This window comes from Electrona antarctica (genome assembly GCF_951216825.1).
Source record: "Electrona antarctica genome assembly, chromosome: 9".
In the NCBI taxonomy this organism is placed as follows: domain Eukaryota; kingdom Metazoa; phylum Chordata; class Actinopteri; order Myctophiformes; family Myctophidae; genus Electrona; species Electrona antarctica.
Window position 1 is genome coordinate 13,334,406 of NC_136790.1, and position 27,037 is coordinate 13,361,442.

The 27,037-nt window shown below is 45.7% G+C and overlaps 1 protein-coding gene across 2 annotated transcripts in view; it reads left to right on the top strand.

The window, feature by feature from the left end:
• The window catches only part of trim62.1 (tripartite motif containing 62, tandem duplicate 1), a 55,194-nt gene extending 31,180 nt beyond the window's left edge, over positions 1-24,014 (top strand). For both annotated transcript variants that reach the window (XM_079509463.1, XM_079509464.1), the window contains exons 3-6: positions 4,988-5,083; positions 14,282-14,538; positions 17,476-17,591; positions 21,977-24,014. In XM_079509463.1, coding sequence (XP_079365589.1) covers positions 4,988-5,083; positions 14,282-14,538; positions 17,476-17,591; positions 21,977-22,527 — 1,020 coding nt within the window. In that variant the 3' untranslated portion in view covers positions 22,528-24,014. The remainder of the gene's footprint in view (positions 1-4,987; positions 5,084-14,281; positions 14,539-17,475; positions 17,592-21,976) is intronic.
• Positions 24,015-27,037: the final 3,023 nt, after the last annotated feature.

The following is a 27,037-nucleotide window of genomic DNA, read 5'->3' on the forward strand; positions in this document are numbered from 1 at the left end:
TATATATTTGAGATTGCATTTGGACAAGCGCAGGGGACCAGTGTACAACATGCAACCATTTGTGTGAGGAGCCCATCCTGAGGACTCTTGGAGGGGGCTGAGAGAAACACTGGTTATGTGTGGGGTTGCCTGACTAGAGACGAGACCCAAAGAAACACTAGTTATGTGTGGGGTTGCCTGACTAGAGAAGAGACCCAGAGAAACACTGGTTATGTGTGGGGTTGCCTGACTAGAGACGAGACCCAAAGAAACACTAGTTATGTGTGGGGTTGCCTGACTAGAGACGAGACCCAGAGAAACACTAGTTATGTGTGGGGTTGCCTGACTAGAGACGAGACCCAGAGAAACACTAGTTATGTGTGGGGTTGCCTGACTAGAGACGAGACCCAGAGAAACACTGGTTATGTGTGGGGTTGCCTGACTAGAGAAGAGACCCAGAGAAACACTGGTTATGTGTTTGGTTGCCTGACTAGAGACGAGACCCAGAGAAACACTGGTTATGTGTGGGGTTGCCTGACTAGAGAAGAGACCCAAAGAAACACTAGTTATGTGTGGGGTTGCCTGACTAGAGACGAGACCCAGAGAAACACTGGTTATGTGTTTGGTTGCCTGACTAGAGACGAGACCCAGAGAAACACTAGTTATGTGTGGGGTTGCCTGACTAGAGACGAGACCCAGAGAAACACTGGTTATGTGTGGGGTTGCCTGACTAGAGACGAGACCCAGAGAAACACTAGTTATGTGTTTGGTTGCCTGACTAGAGACGAGACCCAGAGAAACACTGGTTATGTGTGGGGTTGCCTGACTAGAGAAGAGACCCAGAGAAACACTGGTTATGTGTGGGGTTGCCTGACTAGAGACGAGACCCAGAGAAACACTAGTTATGTGTGGGGTTGCCTGACTAGAGACGAGACCCAGAGAAACACTGGTTATGTGTGATTGTGTGGGGTTGCCTGACTAGAGACGAGACCCAGAGAAACACTAGTTATGTGTGGGGTTGCCTGACTAGAGACGAGACCCAGAGAAACACTGGTTATGTGTGGGGTTGCCTGACTAGAGACGAGACCCAGAGAAACACTAGTTATGTGTGGGGTTGCCTGACTAGAGACGAGACCCAGAGAAACACTGGTTATGTGTGATTGTGTGGGGTTGCCTGACTAGAGACGAGACCCAGAGAAACACTAGTTATGTGTGGGGTTGCCTGACTAGAGACGAGACCCAGAGAAACACTGGTTATGTGTGGGGTTGCCTGACTAGAGACGAGACCCAGAGAAACACTGGTTATGTGTGGGGTTGCCTGACTAGAGACGAGACCCAGAGAAACACTGGTTATGTGTGGGGTTGCCTGACTAGAGACGAGACCCAGAGAAACACTGGTTATGTGTGGGGTTGCTTGACTAGAGACGAGACCCAGAGAAACACTGGTTATGTGTGGGGTTGCCTGACTAGAGACGAGACCCAGAGAAACACTGGTTATGTGTGGGGTTGCCTGACTAGAGACGAGACCCAGAGAAACACTAGTTATGTGTGGGGTTGCCTGACTAGAGACGAGACCCAGAGAAACACTGGTTATGTGTGAGGTTGCCTGACTAGAGACGAGACCCAGAGAAACACTAGTTATGTGTGGGGTTGCCTGGCTAGAGACGAGACCCAGAGAAACACTGGTTATGTGTGGGGTTGCCTGACTAGAGACGAGACCCAGAGAAACACTAGTTATGTGTGGGGTTGCCTGGCTAGAGACGAGACCCAGAGACACACGTTATGTGTGATTGTGTGGGGTTTCCTGACTAGAGACGAGACCCAGAGAAACACTGGTTATGTGTGATTGTGTGGGGTTGCCTGACTAGAGACGAGACCCAGAGAAACACTGATTATGTGTGGGGTTGCCTGACTAGAGAAGAGACCCAGAGAAACACTAGTTATGTGTGGGGTTGCCTGACTAGAGACGAGACCCAGAGAAACACTGGTTATGTGTGGGGTTGCCTGACTAGAGACGAGACCCAGAGAAACACTAGTTATGTGTGGGGTTGTCTGACTAGAGACGAGACCCAGAGAAACACTGGTTATGTGTGGGGTTGTCTGACTAGAGACGAGACCCAGAGAAACACTAGTTATGTGTGGGGTTGTCTGACTAGAGACGAGACCCAGAGAAACACTAGTTATGTGTGGGGTTGTCTGACTAGAGACGAGACCCAGAGACACACGTTATGTGTGATTGTGTGGGGTTTCCTGACTAGAGACGAGACCCAGAGAAACACTGGTTATGTGTGATTGTGTGGGGTTGCCTGACTAGAGACGAGACCCAGAGAAACACTGGTTATGTGTGGGGTTGCCTGACTAGAGAAGAGACCCAGAGAAACACTGGTTATGTGTGGGGTTGCCTGACTAGAGACGAGACCCAGAGAAACACTGGTTATGTGTGGGGTTGCCTGACTAGAGACGAGACCCAGAGAAACACTAGTTATGTGTGGGGTTGCCTGACTAGAGACGAGACCCAGAGAAACACTGGTTATGTGTGATTGTGTGGGGTTGCCTGACTAGAGACGAGACCCAGAGAAACACTAGTTATGTGTGGGGTTGCCTGACTAGAGACGAGACCCAGAGAAACACTGGTTATGTGTGGGGTTGCCTGACTAGAGACGAGACCCAGAGAAACACTAGTTATGTGTGGGGTTGCCTGACTAGAGACGAGACCCAGAGAAACACTGGTTATGTGTGATTGTGTGGGGTTGCCTGACTAGAGACGAGACCCAGAGAAACACTAGTTATGTGTGGGGTTGCCTGACTAGAGACGAGACCCAGAGAAACACTGGTTATGTGTGGGGTTGCCTGACTAGAGACGAGACCCAGAGAAACACTGGTTATGTGTGGGGTTGCCTGACTAGAGACGAGACCCAGAGAAACACTGGTTATGTGTGGGGTTGCCTGACTAGAGACGAGACCCAGAGAAACACTGGTTATGTGTGGGGTTGCTTGACTAGAGACGAGACCCAGAGAAACACTGGTTATGTGTGGGGTTGCCTGACTAGAGACGAGACCCAGAGAAACACTGGTTATGTGTGGGGTTGCCTGACTAGAGACGAGACCCAGAGAAACACTAGTTATGTGTGGGGTTGCCTGACTAGAGACGAGACCCAGAGAAACACTGGTTATGTGTGAGGTTGCCTGACTAGAGACGAGACCCAGAGAAACACTAGTTATGTGTGGGGTTGCCTGGCTAGAGACGAGACCCAGAGAAACACTGGTTATGTGTGGGGTTGCCTGACTAGAGACGAGACCCAGAGAAACACTAGTTATGTGTGGGGTTGCCTGGCTAGAGACGAGACCCAGAGACACACGTTATGTGTGATTGTGTGGGGTTTCCTGACTAGAGACGAGACCCAGAGAAACACTGGTTATGTGTGATTGTGTGGGGTTGCCTGACTAGAGACGAGACCCAGAGAAACACTGATTATGTGTGGGGTTGCCTGACTAGAGAAGAGACCCAGAGAAACACTAGTTATGTGTGGGGTTGCCTGACTAGAGACGAGACCCAGAGAAACACTGGTTATGTGTGGGGTTGCCTGACTAGAGACGAGACCCAGAGAAACACTAGTTATGTGTGGGGTTGTCTGACTAGAGACGAGACCCAGAGAAACACTGGTTATGTGTGGGGTTGTCTGACTAGAGACGAGACCCAGAGAAACACTAGTTATGTGTGGGGTTGTCTGACTAGAGACGAGACCCAGAGAAACACTGGTTATGTGTGGGGTTGCCTGACTAGAGACGAGACCCAGAGAAACACTGGTTTATGTGTGGGGTTGCCTGACTAGAGACGAGACCCAGAGAAACACTGGTTATGTGTGGGGTTGCCTGACTAGAGAAGAGACCCAGAGAAACACTAGTTATGTGTGGGGTTGCCTGACTAGAGACGAGACCCAGAGAAACACTGGTTTATGTGTGGGGTTGCCTGACTAGAGACGAGACCCAGTTTCTCTGACAGAGCCGGCCATCTCCAGAGAGCAAACTTTCCTCTGAATAAACCTTCTCTTTCTGTCTGACTTGACATTTGCTGTGCTGTGACTTAGCGTGCCGTGCTGCTAATACAATCAGTCTACCTTAATCAATAAGTCATGGAAGCCCTTTAGGGCTAGGAGGTGTCTGAGACACCTGAACCTCCCACTGAGCTGCCAGGACGAGGAGAGTCCAACCTTGAAGAGAACTTGGACCTTTGGAGTCTGCACTCTTTATAGCCAACTTGTTGCTAAGGGAACTGTGTTATTCACCCGTACAAATCAAATGGCCGCTCCTTCCTCTTGACTAAATAAGTCAAGCACAGTAAAACCGTTTCATGTCCCAAATGAGAGCTCTGTCGTTTGGAAAAATTGACACTTATAAAATGACAATCAAGTTAAACAGATTTTTGCAAGATGAGGATAAACTGTTGCCAATAGTACGCTACATGAGCTCACAATCTACACGCTCAATCTGCCAGCTCAGTCTACAAGCTGACAGCACATCACAATACGACATGTTGTGGTTTTCTCACACATACAGTGCACGCACACGCACACACACACACACACACACACACACACACACACACACACTCTTTTTTTCTCCTACTCGTCATACAAAGTATGTAGGACTTCAGTGGTTAAATACATCCTTCCAGTATAATTCCGAATGTAATGGATTCAATTTGGGAGTTGTGAAACCCATTCTGGGGGGCGGGAACCCCTTTTGGTGTTTTAAGCATTATGTTATAATCTAGCTATGGAAAAATAGCAGATCTACAAGCTCATAGCACGCCACCGAGTGGCGCGCTACGAGCTTGTAGGTCTGCTATTTTTGAAAAATCGAAGAACCACTGACATAGAAACATAGCTTTTTCAGAAAACTGTCAGGATGTAGAAGACATTTTTAGAATCTGATCTCAGGTCAAAATGGGTTTAAAGTCCTTTCACCAGTTTCTCATGTGGAGTTGTTGTTTGTTTGTGTGTTGCAGAGGGAGATGAAGGAACAGCTGGCCACCCTGCAGGACAGTGAGAAGGGCCACACCGAGGCCCTGCAGCTCCTGCAGAGACAACTCACCGAGACAAAGGTACCTGAACGCTCCTCAAACCAGGCAGCTCATTTCAATAGAATGTGTCTATTTGAGTCACTTAACCCATTTTGGACTGAGGTCGATTAAAAAAAAAAGCCTTCTAAATCCTATTTTTTTTCCTGAAAAACCTATGTTTTGATGTCAGCGGTGCTCAACCTTTTTCATGTCAAGGACCCCCAGAATTATCTCTATTGGGCCACAGACCCCCCATCTCAAAATATGTAGTTCCAGGGACACCCCCCAGAAGCAAATATTTTAGTTAAAAATGTTCGCTCTGAAATATATATTCAATGATTTGCGCCACATTTTAACGACTTTTCAAAAATAGCAGACCTACAAGCTCGTAGCGCGCCACTCAGTGGCGCGCTATGAGCTTGTAGATCTGCTATTTTTCAATAGCTAAAGCATAACATAATGCTAACCAAAAGGGGTTCCCGCCCAAAATGGGTTAATTGGATTATTGAGCAGCCGTTTTAATCTTGACATCTTGTTCTAATCAGTGAGCACATGAGCGTTTAGTCAATCCTCCTTTCCCTCCCTGTCTCATCTCTCTCCCCCTGTAGTGACGCTGAGCTATTGTATGTCTTGACAGCGAGGGCGTCACAGATATTTGTCACGCTTTTCTGTTTTATGCGTGGCTTGTCTCTGCCGTCACAGCTCTCTGTCATTCTTTCCGTTTACGTGTGGCTGTGTCCCATGTCACGGCACTGTGGTTGTCAGTCTGTCGGTCAGAGTCCTGCACTACTGCAGGACCTTCCGCCAGCCAACCAACAGAGAGGCAGATACAGGCTCAGTCCATTTTGTGGCATCGACTATCTGACCGTGATTCATCTGTAGGTCTCTCTTTTCAGCCATCTGCTGCTCCCCCCCCGTAGTGTAGTAAATCAGCATCACCAACTCATTACGTTTACATCCATTTGTAGAGGCTGGACGGGGGTGGGCACAGTGTGACTAAAATTGATCTTTCTGATGCATTTAGGAGGCTGACAATGGAGTGTCTCCGCACCCCTGCTGGTGCGTTTTTCAGTATGTTGGGACCTGCTTTGTCACAGTCACATTGGATACAAGAATGAATGTCAATAGCAGGATTTATCACACAGCGCTGTGTGTGTGTGTGTGTGTGTGTGTGTGTGTGTGTGTGTGTGTGTGTGTGTGTGTGTGTGTGTGTGTGTGTGTGTGTGTGTGTGTGTGTGTGTGTGTGTGTGTGTGTGTGTGTGTGTGTGTGTGTGTGTGTGTGTGTGTGTGTGTGTGTGTGTGTGTGTGTATATATGCACATACAGTATACTTATCTCATTTAATTACATGCCCAAAGTGGGGATCTATTATCAATCAATTATTTTATTACGTTATCAATTATTTGTTACAATCAACGAAATCGATCAGTTCAATTAACTGTTACACGCGTGTTAATCAACTGTTGCACCTGTGCTGTAACCCCTGCTTGGGGTCTTGGGGAGAGGGTGTAGAGATCGTTTCTCTCCCCTGCCGGGTTCCCACCCACGAGTGCTCGTACTGGGCAATGGAAGCCCAGTCTCCTCGGCCGGTGGTGGAAAGGAACTTTACCTGGATGCCCTTGTCCCATGTAATTCTAACCCGTCTACTCTGAGACTGGTTGGGGCGACCTGATAGAATGGAAAACCAGCAGTACTGGGTGTCCCGAGGAACCGGAGTTTTTAGGGATCCACTGCAATAGAAGAGGAGTTGTGGTGAGGAGCAAACGTAGCCTTTTCAATGGAAGAGGAGTCATGGTGAGGAGCAAACGTAGCCTTTTCAATGGAAGATGAGTCATGGTGAGGAGCAAACGTAGCCTTTTCAATAGAAGATGAGTCGTGGTGAGCAAACGTAGCCTTTTCAATGGAAGATGAGTCATGGTGAGGAGCAAACGTAGCCTTTTCAATGGAAGATGAGTCATGGTGAGGAGCAAACGGAGCCTTTTCAATGGAAGATGAGTCATGGTGAGGAGCAAACGGAGCCTTTTCAATAGAAGATGAGTCGTGGTGAGGAGCAAACGTAGCCTTTTCAATGGAAGATGAGTCATGGTGAGGAGCAAACGTAGCCTTTTCAATAGAAGATGAGTCATGGTGAGGAGCAAACGTAGCCTTTTCAATAGAAGATGAGTCGTGGTGAGGAGCAAACGTAGCCTTTTCAATGGAAGATGAGTCGTGGTGAGGAGCAAACGTAGCCTTTTTAATGGAAGATGAGTCGTGGTGAGGAGCAAACGTAGCCTTTTCAATGGAAGAGGAGTCCTGGTGAGGAGCAAACGGAGCCTTTTCAATGGAAGAGGAGTCATGGTGAGGAGCAAACGGAGCCTTTTCAATGGAAGAGGAGTCCTGGTGAGGAGCAAACGTAGCCTTTTCAATGGAAGATGAGTCGTGGTGAGGAGCAAACGTAGCCTTTTTAATGGAAGATGAGTCATGGTGAGGAGCAAACGTAGCCTTTTTAATGGAAGATGAGTCATGGTGAGGAGCAAACGTAGCCTTTTCAATGGAAGATGAGTCATGGTGAGGAGCAAACGTAGCCTTTTCAATAGAAGATGAGTCGTGGTGAGGAGCAAACGTAGCCTTTTCAATGGAAGAGGAGTCCTGGTGAGGAGCAAACGGAGCCTTTTCAATGGAAGATGAGTCATGGTGAGGAGCAAACGGAGCCTTTTCAATGGAAGAGGAGTCCTGGTGAGGAGCAAACGTAGCCTTTTCAATGGAAGAGGAGTCGTGGTGAGGAGCAAACGTAGCCTTTTCAATGGAAGATGAGTCATGGTGAGGAGCAAACGTAGCCTTTTCAATGGAAGAGGAGTCATGGTGAGGAGCAAACGTAGCCTTTTCAATGGAAGATGAGTCATGGTGAGGAGCAAACGTAGCCTTTTCAATGGAAGAGGAGTCGTGGTGAGGAGCAAACGTAGCCTTTTCAATGGAAGAGGAGTCGTGGTGAGGAGCAAACGTAGCCTTTTCAATGGAAGATGAGTCATGGTGAGGAGCAAACGTAGCCTTTTCAATGGAAGAGGAGTCGTGGTGAGGAGCAAACGTAGCCTTTTCAATGGAAGAGGAGTCGTGGTGAGGAGCAAACGTAGCCTTTTCAATGGAAGATGAGTCGTGGTGAGGAGCAAACGTAGCCTTTTCAATGGAAGAGGAGTCGTGGTGAGGAGCAAACGTAGCCTTTTCAATGGAAGATGAGTCGTGGTGAGGAGCAAACGTAGCCTTTTCAATGGAAGATGAGTCGTGGTGAGGAGCAAACGTAGCCTTTTCAATGGAAGATGAGTCATGGTGAGGAGCAAACGTAGCCTTTTCAATGGAAGAGGAGTCGTGGTGAGGAGCAAACGTAGCCTTTTCAATGGAAGATGAGTCATGGTGAGGAGCAAACGTAGCCTTTTCAATGGAAGATGAGTCGTGGTGAGGAGCAAACGGAGCCTTTTCAATGGAAGATGAGTCATGGTGAGGAGCAAACGTAGCCTTTTCAATGGAAGATGAGTCATGGTGAGGAGCAAACGTAGCCTTTTCAATGGAAGATGAGTCATGGTGAGGAGCAAACGTAGCCTTTTCAATAGAAGATGAGTCATGGTGAGGAGCAAACGTAGCCTTTTCAATGGAAGATGAGTCGTGGTGAGGAGCAAACGGAGCCTTTTCAATGGAAGATGAGTCATGGTGAGGAGCAAACGTAGCCTTTTCAATGGAAGATGAGTCATGGTGAGGAGCAGGGTTAGGGTTAGGGTTAGGGATCCACTGCAATGGAAGATGAGTCATGGTGAGGAGCAGGGTTAGGGTTAGGGTTAGGGATCCACTGCAATGGAAGATGAGTCCTGGTGAGGAGCAAACGGAGCCTTTTCCCAGCAGATATACTTTGATGGTTAATCGTTAACCCATTTAGACCCGAGGCCGATTTTAAAAACTAAAAAAGACCTCTAAAATTGTCTAAATCGTAACCTAAAGTTTTCAGAAAAACACCATCTAAAATGACGACAATATAATGGAGCCCTATTTTTGCCAGTGCCTTACCCCTTATTACTAAAATGATTTGACTTTTTTTGTTTTGGCTATTTTGAAAACGATTTTTGAATAGTTCGAATAGCCAATCTACAAGAGACTGGAGCAGCACGGACATTTAGAGCCTTTTATTAGGTGCTAAAGTCATGACTCTGATGAAGACCGCAAGGTCGAAACGTTAGTCTTTATTAGGTGCTAAAGTCATGACTCTGATGAAGACCGCAAGGTCGAAACGTTAGTCTTTTATTAGGTGCTAAAGTCATGACTCTGATGAAGACCGCAAGGTCCAAACGTTAGTCTTTTATTAGGTGCTAAAGTCATGACTCTGATGAAGACCGCAAGGTCGAAACGTTAGTCTTCATCAGAGTCATGACTCTGATGAAGACCGCAAGGTCGAAACGTTAGTCTTTTGTATACTTTAGCACCTAATAAAAGGCTCTAAATGTCCGTGCTGCTCCAGTCTCTTCTCCTTCTGCAACTCCAGTCCTTGTACCTGTGAAGCACCAGATCAGCCGTTTTAGGCTTGAGGCACGTTGGTACTAGACTCCCTTTGAGCCAATCTACAAGCTTTCGATGTCAGGTCTAAATGGGCCAATTAACTGTTGCACCTGTGCTGTAACCCCTGCTTGGGGTCTTGGGGAGGGTGTAGAGATCGTTGCTCTCCCCTGCCGGGTTCCCACCCACGAATTCCCACCCATAGTTCGAATAGCCAATCTACAAGCTCACAACCCATCGGCTAGTTGAACAATTTTAAAATGTTTTTTTTAATTGTAAAAGAAGGCAAAGAAGATTTAGGCACTGACGAAAATATAGGGCCCATAGGCTTTCCCGGTATGAATGGGTTAAATCATGGATACGATTCATTAAGGTGTTTCTGTGTGCTACACCTAAATGAAACACGGACACAATCAATGTTATTACCTTTCAGTTGTTTACCCGTCAAAAATATCTACTGTGGGCCTGGGCCATGGCTCAGTGGTCCAGGCACCTTGGCTGGTAACCCAGTCTGGCAGTGTGCCGCGGGTTCGACTCCCGATCCCGACGGCCTTTACTGCATGTCATCCCCCCCCCATCTCTCTCCCCATTTCCTGTCAGCCTACTGTCCGTCCCTCCATAAAAATATAAAATAAAGGCGAAAGCCACAAAAGAAAAAACATTACAAAAAAGATATATATATATATATATATATATATATATATATATATATATATATATCTACTGTGAATGGGCTTTTTATCCATTCACAGTATCGGCCCTCCTCTAATGGGCCATGCCAGCCTTGTGCTCTGGATTGTCTCGCGGTCTGACGGACAAGAGACATTATGTCCCATTCTCGTGCCCTCAAAGGCAGCCAGCGACCTTCTTCGTTCTGTTCTGTTCTCTTCCCAGCAACCTCCGCAGCCTGCCGGGCCAGACAGAGACAGAAACGTCGGTTTAAAGCGAATGTCGAGTCGCTGCGGTTCACAATCTCTTTCTCCTCTCTTTGCATTAGCAATCCCAGGTGGGAGGACAAGGGGAACACGCATCCCACATTGATGTCACAGCCCTCTGTGCCTGCACAGTAGGGATATTAACCCATTTTGACCCGAGATCAGATTCTATAAATGTCTTCTACATCCTGACAGTTTTCTGAAAAAGCTATGTTTCTATGTCAGTTGTTCTTCGATTTTTCAGAAATAGCAGACCTACAAGCTCGTAGCGCGCCACTCGGTTGCGCGCTATGAGCTTGTAGATCTGCTATTTTTCAATAGCTAAAGCATAACATAATGCTAACACCAAAATTGGTTCCCGCCCAAAATGGGTTAATGGGCTCCCTCTGGAACACGGAGAGAATATTTGCCCTTGGTTTGAGAAGGAACACGAATGGGGTTGGATGGTGATTGATTTTTTTTTCTTTAGGCTGGAGTAATGAAGCCTTGGGTCACATTGCTCCAGAATCCAGCTCCTCTTGTGAGGAGTTCTAAATTGAGATCTTTGGTCTTTGCGGACACTTAACAGATGCACAGAGAGAGTAGTCCTCATTCAAATTCATACCTTACTTTAATAGAATGTCTGCTGTTGTTAACAGCCCTATTTTAGGCAAGAGCACAAATTAAGTTTTCTTGCCTAAAATAGGGTTGGGCATATTGATATTGTAACATGAGACTAGATTCTATCACCTGGGATTTTTTATATTTTGTAATGTCGTGATTACAGTAGTAAGTGTTGTCTTTTTCTGGTTCTTATCATAGTAAAAAATAGCCGATCTACAATCTCACAACACATTGAGATAATTATCCTTCTTTTTTTTTTACTGTTCTAAAACTATGAATGTCACAATATATATGTGTGTGTGTGTGTGTGTGTGTGTGTGTGTGTGTGTGTGTGTGTGTGTGTGTGTGTGTGTGTGTGTGTGTGTGTGTGTGTGTGTGTGTGTGTGTGTGTGTGTGTGTGTGTGTGTGTGTGTGTGTGTGTGTGTGTGTGTGTGTGTGTGTGTGTGTGTGTGTGTGTGTGTGTGTGTGTGTGTGTGTGTGTGTGTGTCTATTACAACTTGAGCCCCGTTTTATGCTTTGTCGCACAATGGTGTAATGCAAAATAGTTGAAATGGACAATCTTCATGTGATCCCTTTCTTTGTATCTTAGTTATGTACTCTTCTTTCGTGTATCGTCGTCATATGTCCAGCTCAGTGTCAGAAAGCCACGCCATTGTCTCTGGTCCCACATGGAAGAGGCCAGCCTCTGAAGGAGGTCTGTACAGAGGACAGGTGGTAATTATGTGGTCGGCAGTCTGCTCAGGCTCGCCACACTCCCATGCTGCGCTGTCTGCCAGGCCCCACTCCTTCATAGACGATTTGAAGCGTCCGACCCCAGTACGGAGGCGGTTTAACAGGGTCCAGTGTCGGCGTGGTAGGTGTTCTCCTTCGACTCCGTCTCCCGGGTCTTGGGTGTAGCAGTGCAGACGTGTGGGCCCCATTCCCGCTTCCAGGTGGTTGCCAGCCATGCCCTTGTCGACAGGTCCTCAGAGATGGAACCAAGCATGTCTTGTGCTCTAGTGTTATAGGGGTGGCGGGACTTGAGTCTATTTGGGGGCGCTGCCTTTGTTGTTATCTCATGCAGGATATGCCAGTCGTTTTCCTTGGCTTTCCTTGCAATGTACTCAACCTATTATAGTTATGTACTCAACCTATTGGTTTTATACCTGTATATATGTTGTGTGTATCTTAGTTATGTACTCAACCTATTGGTTTTATACCTGTATATATGTTGTGTGTATCTTAGTTATGTACTCAACCTATTGGTTTTATACCTGTATATATGTTGTGTGTATCTTAGTTATGTACTCAACCTATTGGTTTTATACCTGTGTATATACGTTTGTATGTCTGGCCTCGTGGGGAAAGATGGTGGGTGGGTGGGGAGGATTGGGAAAGGAGTTGTGGGAGAAAATGTAAAAACAAAGAGTTGTATTTTCTTTCTGTGAAACTTGCATATGATGTCATACTCTTTGAATAAAATGTATTTAAAAAAGAAAAGAAATGGACAATCTTGTAGATCTGCTATTTTAACTAGTTTTTCTGCATAGGGATGCTGTTGCACCCCGACACAGCATTTCCTTTTGGTCAGTAGGTCTGGTGTTGCTTCTCTGACTATTGCAGCGCTCTCTCATCTGCCCCCCCTTTGTTCCGTCTCCCTCTCTGACGCGCTCCGTCTCTGATGATTCATTCCCTCTGATGTCCGGCTTCTCATTTACCCCCTTCAACAAAATCAATTCCCGCAACTTCTCTTCCTTCTCCTCAACTTGCAGCCCTCTCTCTCTCTCTCCCCCTCAGCACAGTAATAGCATCGTTTTAATCCATTTTGGGCGGGAACCCCTTTTGGTGTTAGCATTATGTTATGCTTTAGCCATTGAAAAATAGCAGATCTACAAGCTCATAGCGCGCCACCGAGTGGTGCGCTACGAGCTTGTAGGTCTGCTATTTTTTTTTTTAATCGAAGAACGACTGACATAAACATAGCTTTTTCAGAAAACTGTCAGGATGTAGAAGACATTTATAGAATCTGATCTCAGGTCAAAATGGCTTAATCTTCCAGTCTGCCGTTCTTCTTCTAATCACCCACCTTCGTACACAGGGGGGTTTTCCCTCGCAGCTCCTGTCTGATTACGCCTGTTAACCCATTCTGACCTGAGATCAGATTCTAAAAATGTCTTCTACATCCTGACAGTTTTCTGAAAAAGCTATGTTTCTGTGTCAGTCGTTCTTCGATTTTTCAAAAATAGCAGACCTACAAGCTCGTAGCGTGCCACTCGGTGGCGCGCTATGAGCTTGTAGATCTGTTATTTTTCAATAGCTAAAGCATAACATAATGCTAACACCAAAAGGGGTTCCCGCACAAAATGGGTTAAGTTTCCTCTGGAAAAAATGTACTAATGGCCTCAACAAAACCATATGCTATGCTGCACCCGTGCGTTTGTCCCATCAGTTTGAACTGAGATGGCGCTCACAAGATCAATGCACGTAGGATCAGAATGAATGAATAAATGTTTACATAATGTTTATGTTGTTAAAGCACATTGCAAGCCCCCGGGGGGATAAGGAGTCATGTCCAATTAAGAGTCTGCCACTGTAGCGACTGGAACACTTTAATGAAGCCAGCCACTGTTCAAAGCCTCGTATTGTAATTGTAGTGAAGGAGCGCATCAAAAGGAACTTTGCATGAAAGCTTTTTTTTTTTCCTTTTGCACAAATTCAGTGGTGGAAAGTAACTAAGCACTTAACCCATTTAGGCCGGACGTCGAAATAAAATAAAGTCTTCTGAAAGAATATATGTAAAATTTTCAAAGATTAGTGCCGCATTTTCACGATTTTTCAAAAATAGCAGACCTACAAGCTCGTAGCGCGCCACTCGGTGGCGCGCTATGAGCTTGTAGATCTGCTATTTTTCAATAGCTAAAGTATAACGTAATGCTTAAAACACCAAAAAGGGTTCCCGCCCAGAATGGGTTAAAGTAAAATTTGTATGCATTTGTATTTTTTTACTTAACTTGAGTATGTCAATTTCTCAGTACTTATTATTATATTTCTCCTATATGCATTTTGTTTTTAAACATTTCACAAATTTACGTACTTTTACTTTGGTACTTTTTTGGATGCCAATGCTTTTTTACTTTTTACTGCTGCTTTTACTCTGGTAAAACAAAGTCGCACAAATTCACCATCTCCACCCTCTTGTCATTTCCCAGTCGTCGGCGAAAGGCCTCCGCGCGACCATCGGCGATGCGTTCGAGCGCCTGCACCGGTTCCTGCGCGAGCGCCAGAAGAGCATGCTGGAGGAGCTGGAGATCGACACGGCGCGCAAGTTCGCCGACATAGAGCACAAGATCCAGCGGTACAGTCAGCAGCTGCGCGACGTCAAGGAGGGCATACAGATGCTTCAGGAGCGCCTCAACGAGACGGGGCGCCACGACTTCCTGGAGGGCGTGGCCGTCACATCCGAGAGGTTTGCTCGGATCATTACTGTACTCTCCAGTGGTTCTCGGACCTTTTTCTTGTCGAGGATCCCCAAATTAATTCTGCTGACCCCCATCTGAAATGATTTTGTGCCAGGGGTCATTCAAATGTTTCAAAGATATTCCAAATTTGTGTTTTTATTTTTGAAAATGCCACATCTGCAAGCTCCCAACAATGCCCCTGGAACGTTCTCAAGGACCCACTTTGAGAACCACTGCTGTAGTCCATTACAGTTGAACTCACGTCACTTTTATCTATTTATTCTTCTGACATATCCCAACAAGTTGTCTCGAGACACCTTGCATACATACTCTTACAGAGCACTTCAACACCATACATACTCTTTCAGAGACCCAACAGTTTTCACCATGAGCAACCGCAAGGAAAGAAATCTTAACGGGAACAAAGCTCAAGCAGAACCTGGCTGTGCTGTAGGTGGGTGGCCATCTGCCTTGACCGGTTGGGTTGAGAGGTCTATTTATTCGGCATTTGAGCCACGGACCACCATTATTTTGATGAGATTTAGCCTCTCAGACCCAAGACTTAGAATATTTTGTATCGCTGGATACAATTTTGTCCACAATTCCATGCTCTATTGATGTGATGCCATAGGAGAGATAACAGGCAAACGTTGATCAAAATTACAATTCTTCTAACTGTGTAGACTTCTTGGAAATTAAAGTTGTTTAACAACAATTTAACACATCATTTAGCTGGGGACCACCTAGAATCCCCTCAAGGAACGGACACTGGTGGTCCCCCCGGACCACTGGTTGAGAACCAAAATCAACGAAAATGACAGAACACTTCACCATGCCACTACAGCCTATTTAGTTTAAAAGGCAGGTGGCGGCCCAGGCGGTGGCGTAACCGTCTGGGCACCCGACTGGTAATCCAGTCGCAGTGTGCCGCGGGTTCGACTCCCGAGCCCGACACGGCCTTTACTGCATGTCTTCCCCCATCTCTCTCCCGTTTCCTGTCAGCCTACTGTCTGTCCCTTCAAAAACCAATAAAAGGCGTAAGCCGCAAAAAAATAAATAAAAAAAAAAACAAAAAAAAAAAGGCAGGTGGCTTGCGCACATCCAGTTCCTGGCTGGTGCCGGACCAAGGCAAGTACAGTGCAGTGTTGTTTTTGGCAGCAGATTTTGATTTTAGTTTTAGTCATAGTCTCTTGAATAGTTTTCATTTAGTTTTAGTCACATTTTAGTCACCCGGGATGTTTTAGTGTTAGTCTAGTTTTAGTCGACTAAATATCATAAGATTTTAGTCGACTAAATCAACTGTAGATTTAGTCGACTAAAATGTGTTTTGGCGGGCCTTGATGCCGTCATAATGACTGTTTTTACTCTTGCTGAAAATAGCAGATCTACAAGCCCACAACGCGTCGCGCTGCGACGCGTTGTGAGCTCGTAGATCTGCTATTTTCAGCATGCAACTAATTGTAAAATGACTTATACTGGATCTCTTGTCCACTAGTCCCTTCCTAACATTTTAGTCTAGTTTTTATTTGTTGACGAAATTGTCAGTATATTTAGTCTTAGTTTTAGTCATCATAGCTTAGTTTTCATTTAGTTTCCATTTAGTTTTCGTCAGTGGAAAAAGGCAGTCGACGAACATTTTTCGTCTTAGTTTTAGTCGACGAAAACAACACTGGTACAGTGAAAAGATGAAGAGAGTCCGCACACAGGATTGCTCGTTTCGACCGCAGGCGGCCTTCACCAGGTGATAGATCACCTGATGAAGGCCGCCTGCGGTCGAAACGTTGTGTCTTATCTATGGTGTTTCAATAAAAGAACACCGTTGGAGCAATCCTGTGTGCGGACTCTCTTCTTCTCTTCTCTACAGCCTAATTAACCATTTAAACCTTTTATACTTCATTGATTGAGGTCTCTCAGGGGTCTCTATACTACCCTTTTTCCTGGTACACCACATCTCTTCACCGAATATAGCAGCTGTACAAGGTCACAAGTTAACGCATCGCATTGTGACACATTGCAGATCGCCTTTTTCGCTTATTTTTGCTGATTGTTCACCTCCTACAGTATATAATGAGATGCCCAGAATAGGATATCACACGTTAGCATATTTAACCATATAATGTGTCTGGGACTCAAGCACCCAGATATCATTATTATGATGGTGCCTGTTCATCTCATACTGTTAACCAATTTAGGCCTGACCTCAAAATTTAAAAAAAAATCTTCTAAATCCTCCAGTTTTCTGAAATAAATATTTTCACAATTTTTCAAAAAATAGCAGACCTACAAGCTCGTAGCGCGCCACTCGGTGGCGCGCTACGTGCTTGTAGATCTGCTATTTTTCAATAGCTAAATTATAACGTAATGTTTAAAACACCAAAAGGGGTTCCCGCCCAAAATGGGTTGATCATCAGGGTTCCAGACATTTTGGAGAAAGTAAAACATTTGAACAACAGAATGAGCTAATCTCTGAGCAGACGGTGTCTCTTTGCCTGATGTAAACCAGCTGTAATGTTTAATCTGTGGGGGTGGTTAAATTGAACCATCCTAAAAGTTATCCCTGGTGGGATTTTATTACTTTCAGGCGAAGCATTTTAATCAGCCTAGCAATTTACAATAGGTTTTTATATTATTTTCTGGAGTCCCAATATGGTCCTAAACTCTCTTCAGCCCATTATGTGTGGGTGTTCACAGTTCATACTAGTCTTAACACCAGCAGACCTGAGCTGAGCCCTCCTCTTACTAATGATGTCTGTTGCTGTGGAATGATAGACATTCACAACACATTGCCCCAGTTGTTAATGTCAACGAATCCACGTTCAGACCAGACACAAACCAGATCCAGTACACACACACACACACACACACACACACACACACACACACACAAACAAAAAACCCCAAGGACATGCATAGAATAATGATCATTGATCTGTTTTCTGTCATAGGATTAAAGGGAAGATACACGAGACCAATCTGACCTATGAAGATTTCCCGACATCCAAGTACATGGGGCCTTTACAGTACACAATATGGAAGTCTCTGTTCCAGGACATTTCACCAGGTATGTATCACACAGGATATTACTGCAACATTATACACACACGAGTGCCTTGCAAAAGGCCTAACTGCGTCCACAGGGTAACTCGATGAGTGCACAGTGGTGTAGTTCTGTTCAACACACACTCTCCGGGTTCATATAAAACAAGCATGTCCTCTGAAGTGAGGAATGCAGTGGGGGGTCACTCTGGACAGTTCATTATAATTTCATTCAGCAGCAGGATATCTGACCCAGATGATGAAATATCGCAGCGTGAGAACTAATCCCAACCTGCATTAACATTGCTGGGATGCTTGTACTGTAAGATGTTATTGTCCTCTGATGAGCTATGGATGTCTGGAACTGCAGGCCTGTGATGAACCTTCTGTGTTAGAGTCGGAATGTTGCGGAGGAGCTAACCCCCCCCCCCCCCCCCCTGCCTATGGCCATCACTCAATCTCACAGAAGATTACTTAAAGTAATGCACCGAGGAATATTTCACTCCCGTCGATCAATTCTCTCATTTTTAGCCTAACCCTCCTGGCATGGAGGCATGGCATTCTCTTGGCCTTCATTGACTGGCTGCCATATGGAACAATTGCTTCCAATTCATCACCAGTAGCTGCCAGTGAGACAGGACAAAGTCATTTTGTCTGTCTGTCTGTCTCTCTTTCTTTCTAACCTTTTCTTAAGTTTCTTCCCCTCTCTCTTGCGGTCTTTCTCTGTCTCTCCCTCTCTCTCTCTGTGTTGAATGCTGTAACTAACAGGCTGGCTCCTCACAAACCTGGTGCCTGTTTTCACTCATCCAGCTGGCAGTGCCTGTGCCTGCATGTTGTGTAAGAACAGAAATTCATACTCGGAATGCAACTGAAAGTGTAACACACACTGGCATTGTCATTGACTGGAGAAGACACCCCCCCCCCCTTTCCCTCACTGGCCAGTCGCATTACCACCCCTCTCCATGCTCGTTTATGCTGACTGACATAAATTCTAGAGGAAGTGCACACATCCAGTACAAAATCCCCCTCTCACTCGATTCTGAGTTGGCTCTCTGGATTTGCGAGAGAGAGAGAGAGAGCGAGAGTGCATGGACACAGAGAGAGAGAGAGAGAGAGAGAGAGAGAGCATGGACACAGGCCTGTATTGTTCTCCCTGATGTGGCTTCATGATGACTGGCTGAACTTGAACCCTGTGCTACTCTGAGGCGATACGGTCACTGTTTGAGAGCAGGGCTCCTTGTCTAACCCCGGATTTGTTCAGGCTGCATCAGAGCCTGTAGTACTCGCCTAGTCGCCTTGACCACCAGACTCTGGTTCTCAACGTTTTTGGCTGGGGACCCCCGAAAATGCTTTGTCCATGTCTCGCGACCCCCGCCCCGCCCCCAATACAAATTGACTGCTACAATAACCTTAATAATAGACCCCCCCCCCCCCCCACCCCACCCCCCTTCTTTTTTGTTTTTTGTTTTTTTTTACCCATTTTGACCTGAGATCAGATTCTAAAAATGTCTTCTACATCCTGACAGTTTTCTGAAAAAGCTATGTTTATATGTCGTTCCTCGATTTTTCAAAAATAGCAGACCTACAAGCTCGTAGCGCGCCACTCGGTGGCGCGCTACGAGCTTGTAGATTTTAAAATGTCTTTGACTGATATGACATGCCCCAAATACGCATGGCAGTTTGAAAGTGGTAAAAATTTGTCACAATAATCTTATTGAATTTTAATGAAATCTTATGATTGTCTTTTATTTAGTTTTTCCACTTTCACTCTGTTTTCCAGTTGCCCCGTGGGGGGGGGGGGGCGGTGGCTAACCTGACTCCGCCAGATGGGGCAGCAGAGAGTAGTGAGAGGCGGGATCAAGGCAGCACTGTGTAAGCCTTGATCCCGCCTCTAGCTGCCGCTGATTGGCCAGGCCGTTTTGTGGCCGGAGCATCAAGTCTGCCTGAGAGTTCCCAGATGGGAGCAGGAGGGGGGAACCCAGTGTACTCTCTGCTGCCCCATCTGGCGGAGTCGGGTTAGGGGCGGTGGCCCCAACTATGAGAACCACTGCCCTAACCCATATATATCCTTTACAGAGCAGCTTTGGGCCTGTGGGAGCCGGTCAACCTCCCACAGCTGTAATTACTGCTCTCTGCTCCACTACTATTTGCATACCTTGGTATGACATTGCTGCTCGTTTGGACTCGGGGGAACACTTGACTTTGAATGAACTCTGTGGTCATTTCTATCCTCTTTTTCTTCCCCCCACCCCCCCCTCTCTGGACCATAGTTAATCTATATGACATTAAATAACAAAAGTACCACAGTGCAGTTTCGGCCACATGTCATCGTATGACTCTTGTCACTTCCTGAAATACTATAAGAAGTAGAGAGTCAGAGGGTTCATGAGAACACGCCTTCCACCATCTTTCTCCCTCAGGGCATGCTGAGTATGCCCCATGTGGTTGAACTGCCACATTACAGTTTCAGTGTAGTGACTGAGGGACGACCTAGAGAGAGAGAGAGAGAGACTATCAATGTCTTCAGTAACTTCCCTGTCCATTAATATTATAGGGCAGGGTGAGACCTAGGGTAAGATAATACAGCAGCAGAGATTTTAGAAGTGCACAACAATGAACAATTAATACAATCATGCAACAGTAGATGGAGAAATAAACTATACTTGGTCACAGACTCACACACACTGTGTATACTCACTCACATACTTTACACACACACACACACACACACACACACACACACACACACACTAGTGTGAGTCAGTTCCACATTTTAAATCTCTACTTAAAACTAATTTTTATAGACTAGCTTTTAATTCTGATTTCTCCTGATTGTGTTCTATTGATTGCTTACTCTGCCTTGTATTATTATTTGCTTTGCATTGTTCTGTGTTTTTCCTGCTGTGTGCTGTTTACTTTTGCCGTTTCCTTTTTGTAAAGCACTTTGTAACGTTGTTTTGAAAGGTGCTATAGAAATAAAGCTTTATTATTATTATAGTGCTGTTTACACTAGTCGTGACAAAGCAACAGGCTACAAGTCATTTTCAATGGAAGCCAGCAACATGAAGCTGCAAATGGACAGCCTACCCATGTCAATGCGTGACAGGCAGGTGTGACACTGACGATCCATTGACGCACTGAAGCGTCAATCAGTCCTATGTTTTTGTTTCACAATTCATTCCACTCTCCTGAAAATCAGCTGCTGGTAATTATTTTCTTGTTTAACCCTAGCCTTTTCTCTTACACAGTGCGGCTTCAGAATCACTTCAACAGTGACCCGTAGCAACAGCGTAGCTGACCATGCTTGGTCATTTTGTCGCCACTAGTGTGTGTGTGTGTGTGTGAACGCAGCAAACATATTATACAACAATAAACTATATGTTTATTAAAGGATCCCCATTAGAGACACATGAACGAGCCTCTTGCCTTCCTGGGGCCCAACAATAAACTATACTCGCTCGCACACGCACGCAAGCACACACACACGTGTGTGTGTGTGTGTGTGTGTGTGTGTGTGTGTGTGTGTGTGTGTGTGTGTGTGTGTGTGTGTGTGTGTGTGTGTGTGTGTGTGTGTGTGTGTGTGTGTGTGTGTGTGTGTGTGTGTGTGTGTGTGTGTGTGTGTGTGTGTGTGTGTGTGTGTGTGTGTGTGTGTGTGTGTGTGTGTGTGTGTGTGTGTGTGTGTGTGTGTGTGTGTGTGTGCGCACACAAACAACACACTGGTTCATATGTTTGATTGCAAACGGTTCACACCACACCTACCTACCCTAAAACATCAAGAGCATGTTTTAGGGTAGGTAGGTGTGAACTGTTTGCAATATTTCTTTCATTTCCACTGACTGTCCTTGATGCATCCTTCTTGGTGACATTTCGGTCATTCTACACACTTGACTCACCCCCCCCCCCCCCTCCCCCCTCCTTCTGTAGAGTGGTTGAGCTGCTCACTGCCTCGGCATAACAACCATTCACACCACAGCTGCAGCGAGAGAGTTGAGTCATGATGAAGCCTGATTTATACTTCGTTGTATGATGGTGTCCCGTCCCAATCTACAAGCTCGCAACATGCCGCATCGCGCGTTTGCAGATCAGCTATTCTTGGCACGCGACCCCATCGTACCTCAAAGTATTAAGTACAAGAGTGACACAGCAAATATGTGTACAGGCGTCAGGCGTGCTGTTTACCTAAGCTTTCTCATTACTTATTGAAGTGGGGTTTGTTTTTTCTTCTCCCGCTCAGTAAACTTTTTTTTTGTTCTGTTATTGGCTTGTTTATCTGAGTCAACCGTTTATTTGGCTTTAGGTAAGAGCACTGAGGACTTTCTTTCTTTCTGCATCCTACTCTCGCTAGCTCACCTTAACTTCCTACCGTCGCTCCCTCCGTTCACGTTGTCCGTTTTCATTCCCCTCTCCCAGTGCCGGCGGGCTTGACCCTTGACCCCATCACGGCGCACCAGAGGCTTATCCTGTCGGACGACTGCACCATCGTGGCCTACGGGAACCTGCACCCGCAGCCGCTGCAGGACTCGCCGCGCCGCTTCGACGTGGAGGTCTCCGTGCTCGGCGCGGAGGGCTTCGGCACGGGCGTCCACTACTGGGAGGTGATGGTGTCGGAGAAGACCCAGTGGATGATCGGCTTGGCCAACGAGACGGTCAGCCGCAAGGGCAGCATCCAGATCCAGCCCAGCCGCGGCTTCTACTGCATCGTCATGCACGACGGCAACCAGTACAGCGCCTGCACGGAGCCCTGGACCCGCCTCAACGTCAAGAGCAAGCTGGAGAAGGTGGGCGTCTACCTGGACTACCCCAAGGGCCTGTTGGTGTTCTACAACGCCGACGACATGTCCTGGCTCTACACCTACCGGGAGAAGTTCTCCGCCAAGCTTTGCCCGTACTTCAGCCCCGGCCAAAGCCATGCCAACGGCAAGAACGTGCAGCCGCTAAGAATCAACACTGTGCGCCTTTAAGACACGACACTTGCCAAAAAAAAAAACTTAAAAAAACACAGTGCTGATCTGCGGGCCGGGATCTCTCTGCCTCGTGTATCCGTCACGGATGAATCCATAAGACTTGATAGGTTTAAAAATAAAAAAAGAAGTTTAAAAGGAAATGTTTAACAGGGTGTTTGACATGGTGATGTTTCTTTCTTTTTCTTTTTTACTTCGGTATTAAGACGTGTGCTGCTGCTCTTATCACCTGTGCTGTTTCGCTGTTTCTTCTCTTTCTGCCTCCCTCTCCTTCTTTCTCTCTCTTAGGATTTTTGAAATACACTGTGGCCTGGACTAGAGCCTCATTCTCCTTTTTTTTCCATTAAAAAGATGTTGAGACTAATGGGGACAGAAGGACCCCTGGGCTCCTTTTGGGGCCTCTGTGACCCAGAATGGGATTTTTTCCCCCTTTTCTATTAAGGACTGTCCCAGGCCCACCTCGCACAGTCCCAGGGGCCACAGCTTTCTCTTATCAGAACTCTACTCTGACACTGACATGGCCCTCTGGACACTGTCTTATCTGTGCTGTACAGCTGAGCTGTGTTTGTATTCATTTCCTTTGGCCACACTGTCAGGCTCGACAAGCCTGTCGGCACTTTTCTCTCTGTGTGTGTGTGTGTGTGTGTGTGTGTGTGTGTGTGTGTGTGTGTGTGTGTGTGTGTGTGTGTGTGTGTGTGTGTGTGTGTGTGTGTGTGTGTGTGTGTGTGTGTGTGTGTGTGTGTGTGTGTGTGTGTGTGTGTGTGTGTGTGTGTGTGTGTGTGTGTGTGTGTGTGTGTGTGTGTGTGTGTGTGTGTGTGTGTGTGTGTGTGTGTGTGTGTCCCTTTTTCTGATGGGAAATATGATGTCATGCTTTTGGTTTCTCGGCTGCTGTCTTTGGGTCACATCGCGGATGTCCATGAACAGGGTCCATTGTTACGAGGAACGCTACCGTTTCATGTCCTCGAGAAATGCGCCTCGTGTCGCCGACTACAAAATGAATGAACGAGTTTCAGGGTAGACGGATTGACCTCACCAACCCACCACCCCCTGTTCTCGCCTGTCCCAGACTCCATCCACACGTGTGTGTGTGTGTGAGAGAGAGAGAGAGATCTGAGGGTATGTCATTTGTCTGAGAATAAGCTGCTATTCTGGGATGAGGGTCGTCGCTGTTGCATGTTTGTACATATCCCAAGTTATTAAGGCATCCATTCTTCTGCTGCTGTATGTTGGTTTCTGCTCTTTCCTTGGAAGCGTGAGTATTCTTGGATCATGCACACAGTATACCTTTGGGTATTTGATCATACTGTTAACACTCGAACAGTGATTCCCAGTGAGTGGTCCACCAAATTATTGGAAAAAACACTACGATTTTAATGATTTTTATTAAAACATTAATGTAAAACAAATTACATGGTATTTTTTTTTCTTTAAAACCTTGAAAAATGAGCTTTCATTTGTGATGCCAATAAATAAGAACTTAAATTGTACTACATTGGTTCCATTTATCCAAGCCATAACAACAATCAATTGATTGATCATTAAAATGTAAATGGCCCCCCCAAAACCTGGCCCACCTGTTGACAGTCACTGTTAAGTGGTCAGATGGTTGGGCCGCGAACGCTTTTGAGGTTGTCAAGAGGGAGACTGATCCAGAAAAGGTTCTCTCTAGAACATGTCATGCTTCTGTTTCTCTGCTTCCTGACATTATGTGTCCATTGTGTCTTAGTGTTAAAAGGCCAGTCAAAATGAATAAATCAGAACATCTACTTAGTCAAATGGGGAATCGTTGTCATCATCATCCTTTGAGTGCCCTCGAGATGAAATGGGGAAAGTGACCACTAATTTAAACATAGGCGTCATTAATTTGCAGATGTCTGGAAAGTTTAATTAAACCTGACATCCCTATTTTGGGCATGTCATTCTAGGCAAAAAGTCTTAAAAATAGCCTAGGCCTGAATATTTGATTTATACATGGTGACATGTCGCGATGAGATGCATTGTGACAATGAGCATGTAGATCGGCTATTTTTGCTGTGCTGTTAACATTGTATGACAAAGCATAAATCAGGCTTTTTTTTTTTTTTTTGCATTCTATGATTTATATTCATGGAGTGAACCGGCATATTGAGAAAATAATTTCCATGGGATGTGATCTGATGAATGCACTTGCATTGTTGGACTGTCTGTGTGTTACATCAGGGGTTCTCAACCCGTGGGTCGCGACCCCTCGGGGGGTCGCCAAATTATTTTGGGGGGTCCCCAAAATATTTTCCAAAAAAAAGATTTTTTTAAAAATATATATTTTCACGTTTTTTCAAAAATAGCAGACCTACAAGTTCATAGCGCGCCACTCGGTGGCGCGCTATGAGCTTGTAGATCTGCTATTTTTCAATAGCTAAATTATAACAATGCTTAAAACATCAAAAGGGGTTCCCGCCCAAAATGGTTTAAGGTTATTGTAGCAGTCAATTTATATTGGGGGTCGGGAGGGGGCGGGGCGGGGGTCCCGAGACATTGCCAAAGCATTTCCGGGGGTCCCCGGCCAAAAACGTTGAGAACCCCTGTGTTACATGATGGTTCAGTCCCTAATAATATCCTCTGAAGCTCAGTTATGTGGTTGCTACTCAAGTGCTCGTGTTCTTTTACTGGTTATACTCAAGCACTCCACGGTCTGCGCCAAGAGGCCCTTGTCCCTTAGCCGTGTGTGTGTGTGTGTGTGTGTGTGTGTGTGTGTGTGTGTGTGTGTGTGTGTGTGTGTGTGTGTGTGTGTGTGTGTGTGTGTGTGTGTGTGTGTGTGTGTGTGTGTGTGTGTGTGTGTGTGTGTGTGTGTGTGTGTGTGTGTGTGTGTGTGTGTGTGTGTGTGTGTGTGTGTGTGTGTGTGTGTGTGTGTGTGTGTGTGTGTGTGTGTGTCACACAGACTTGATTCAAGCTGAATTTTAAGTCATCAGCCCACATGGCCCTCCAGAAGGGCTCTTGGCTGTAGCTAAATCTGTTTTATTGGGACATTTGTTTTGAACCCGGTGTGAGAGTCTTCAACAGAAATTCAAGAGCTAGAGCTTCCCCTCCCTTTGCTTCCGTACTTGTATAGTGTGTTTGAATGTACGTACGTTTGTTATCCGTGTTGTCCATTTGACAGTTTTGTTGGCTTTAAATGGACCGAGGTGGACATGAGTTCCACTCTGTGCAGTATCACTATGACGTGGACCTGGGTCAAATAGTTCTATAAAGAATACAAATAACTTGTTGGCATTTGTTGTAACCTGCTTGGAGGAATGGACGGGTGGCTCTGCTGTATAAGATCCTAATAATACAGGGTGCCAGAAGGACAGTGTGTAGAGCCCTAGGCCATTGATTCTCAATCTTTTTAACATTGAATCTGTACACATGGGAATATTTGTACACCCAGTGTTACAGACCTGTAGGGGTCCATTTGGTATTTAACGATCAATCATGTAGCAGGGGAACCCCCCCACCCCCTCCTCATCAAGGACCCCTGGGGGCTCCCCGGACCTCGCATTGATATCCACTTGTACAGGCAGTGACACAATTTTTTTTACTTTTTTTTAAAATAAAAGTTCCTCTGATTGGCACAGATACACCCCTCTCACCTGGTCTATCAAGTAGGCTAAAACAAACGCCAAGAATGATTGGCAAAATGCTTCACAGTAAAATCCTGAATGTTGATTATTCTCTTCGGAGTCCATTTGTTACCGTTTACTTGGCCCAGGTCTGGTGGTCCGGTCTAGAGACCTCTGTGGGGTCTGTCTTAAAGGACCACTTCACCACTTTTCAACCTATCTTCATATAATAGGTCCTCACTAATAATCATGAAAACATATGCGCTTTTTTTTTTCTCCTACTCGGTCTGTGTCTCATAGGAGGGCTGTGGGCAGTTCAGTAACTGCCCTCCAGTGACATCATCGATGGGGAATACAAGCCAATAGAAACTGCAGGCTTTCTAGTCCTGAAAAGTTGCAATGCGAAAATGGAAGCCATCATTCTCACGATAATGAAAATATAAACTTTTGTATTGTTTAAAAAAAACTGCCTAATTATGTCACTGGAGGACGGTTTCTAAACAACCCTAACCCTCAGCCCTCCTATGAGACAGACTGAGTAGAAAGAAATCGTGCCATTTTATCATGATTATTACTGAGGACCTATTATATGAAGATAGGTTGAAAAGTGGTGAATGATTTGGATGTTAAGATAATTAATATGAGACTGTGGTGGGTAACCGGTGGTGGTTATAATGGTAATGCTTAATGCAAAAATGATGGCTGAAACATTTTGATTATAATAACGACGATGTCCTTTTTTTCTGATGATGGCCCGTTGTGCACCTATCGTTGTGTGAACACAACCTTTTATAGCGAGCTTTCGCCGCTATAAAAGAGGTTTGTGTATGATGTACTTAAAATTAAAAAGAAATACCATGAAGAGCAACCTAATTTGTCGTGACTCTGTCCTGGTTTTGTGGCGATGCTGCAACGACGTGCACAGACACATC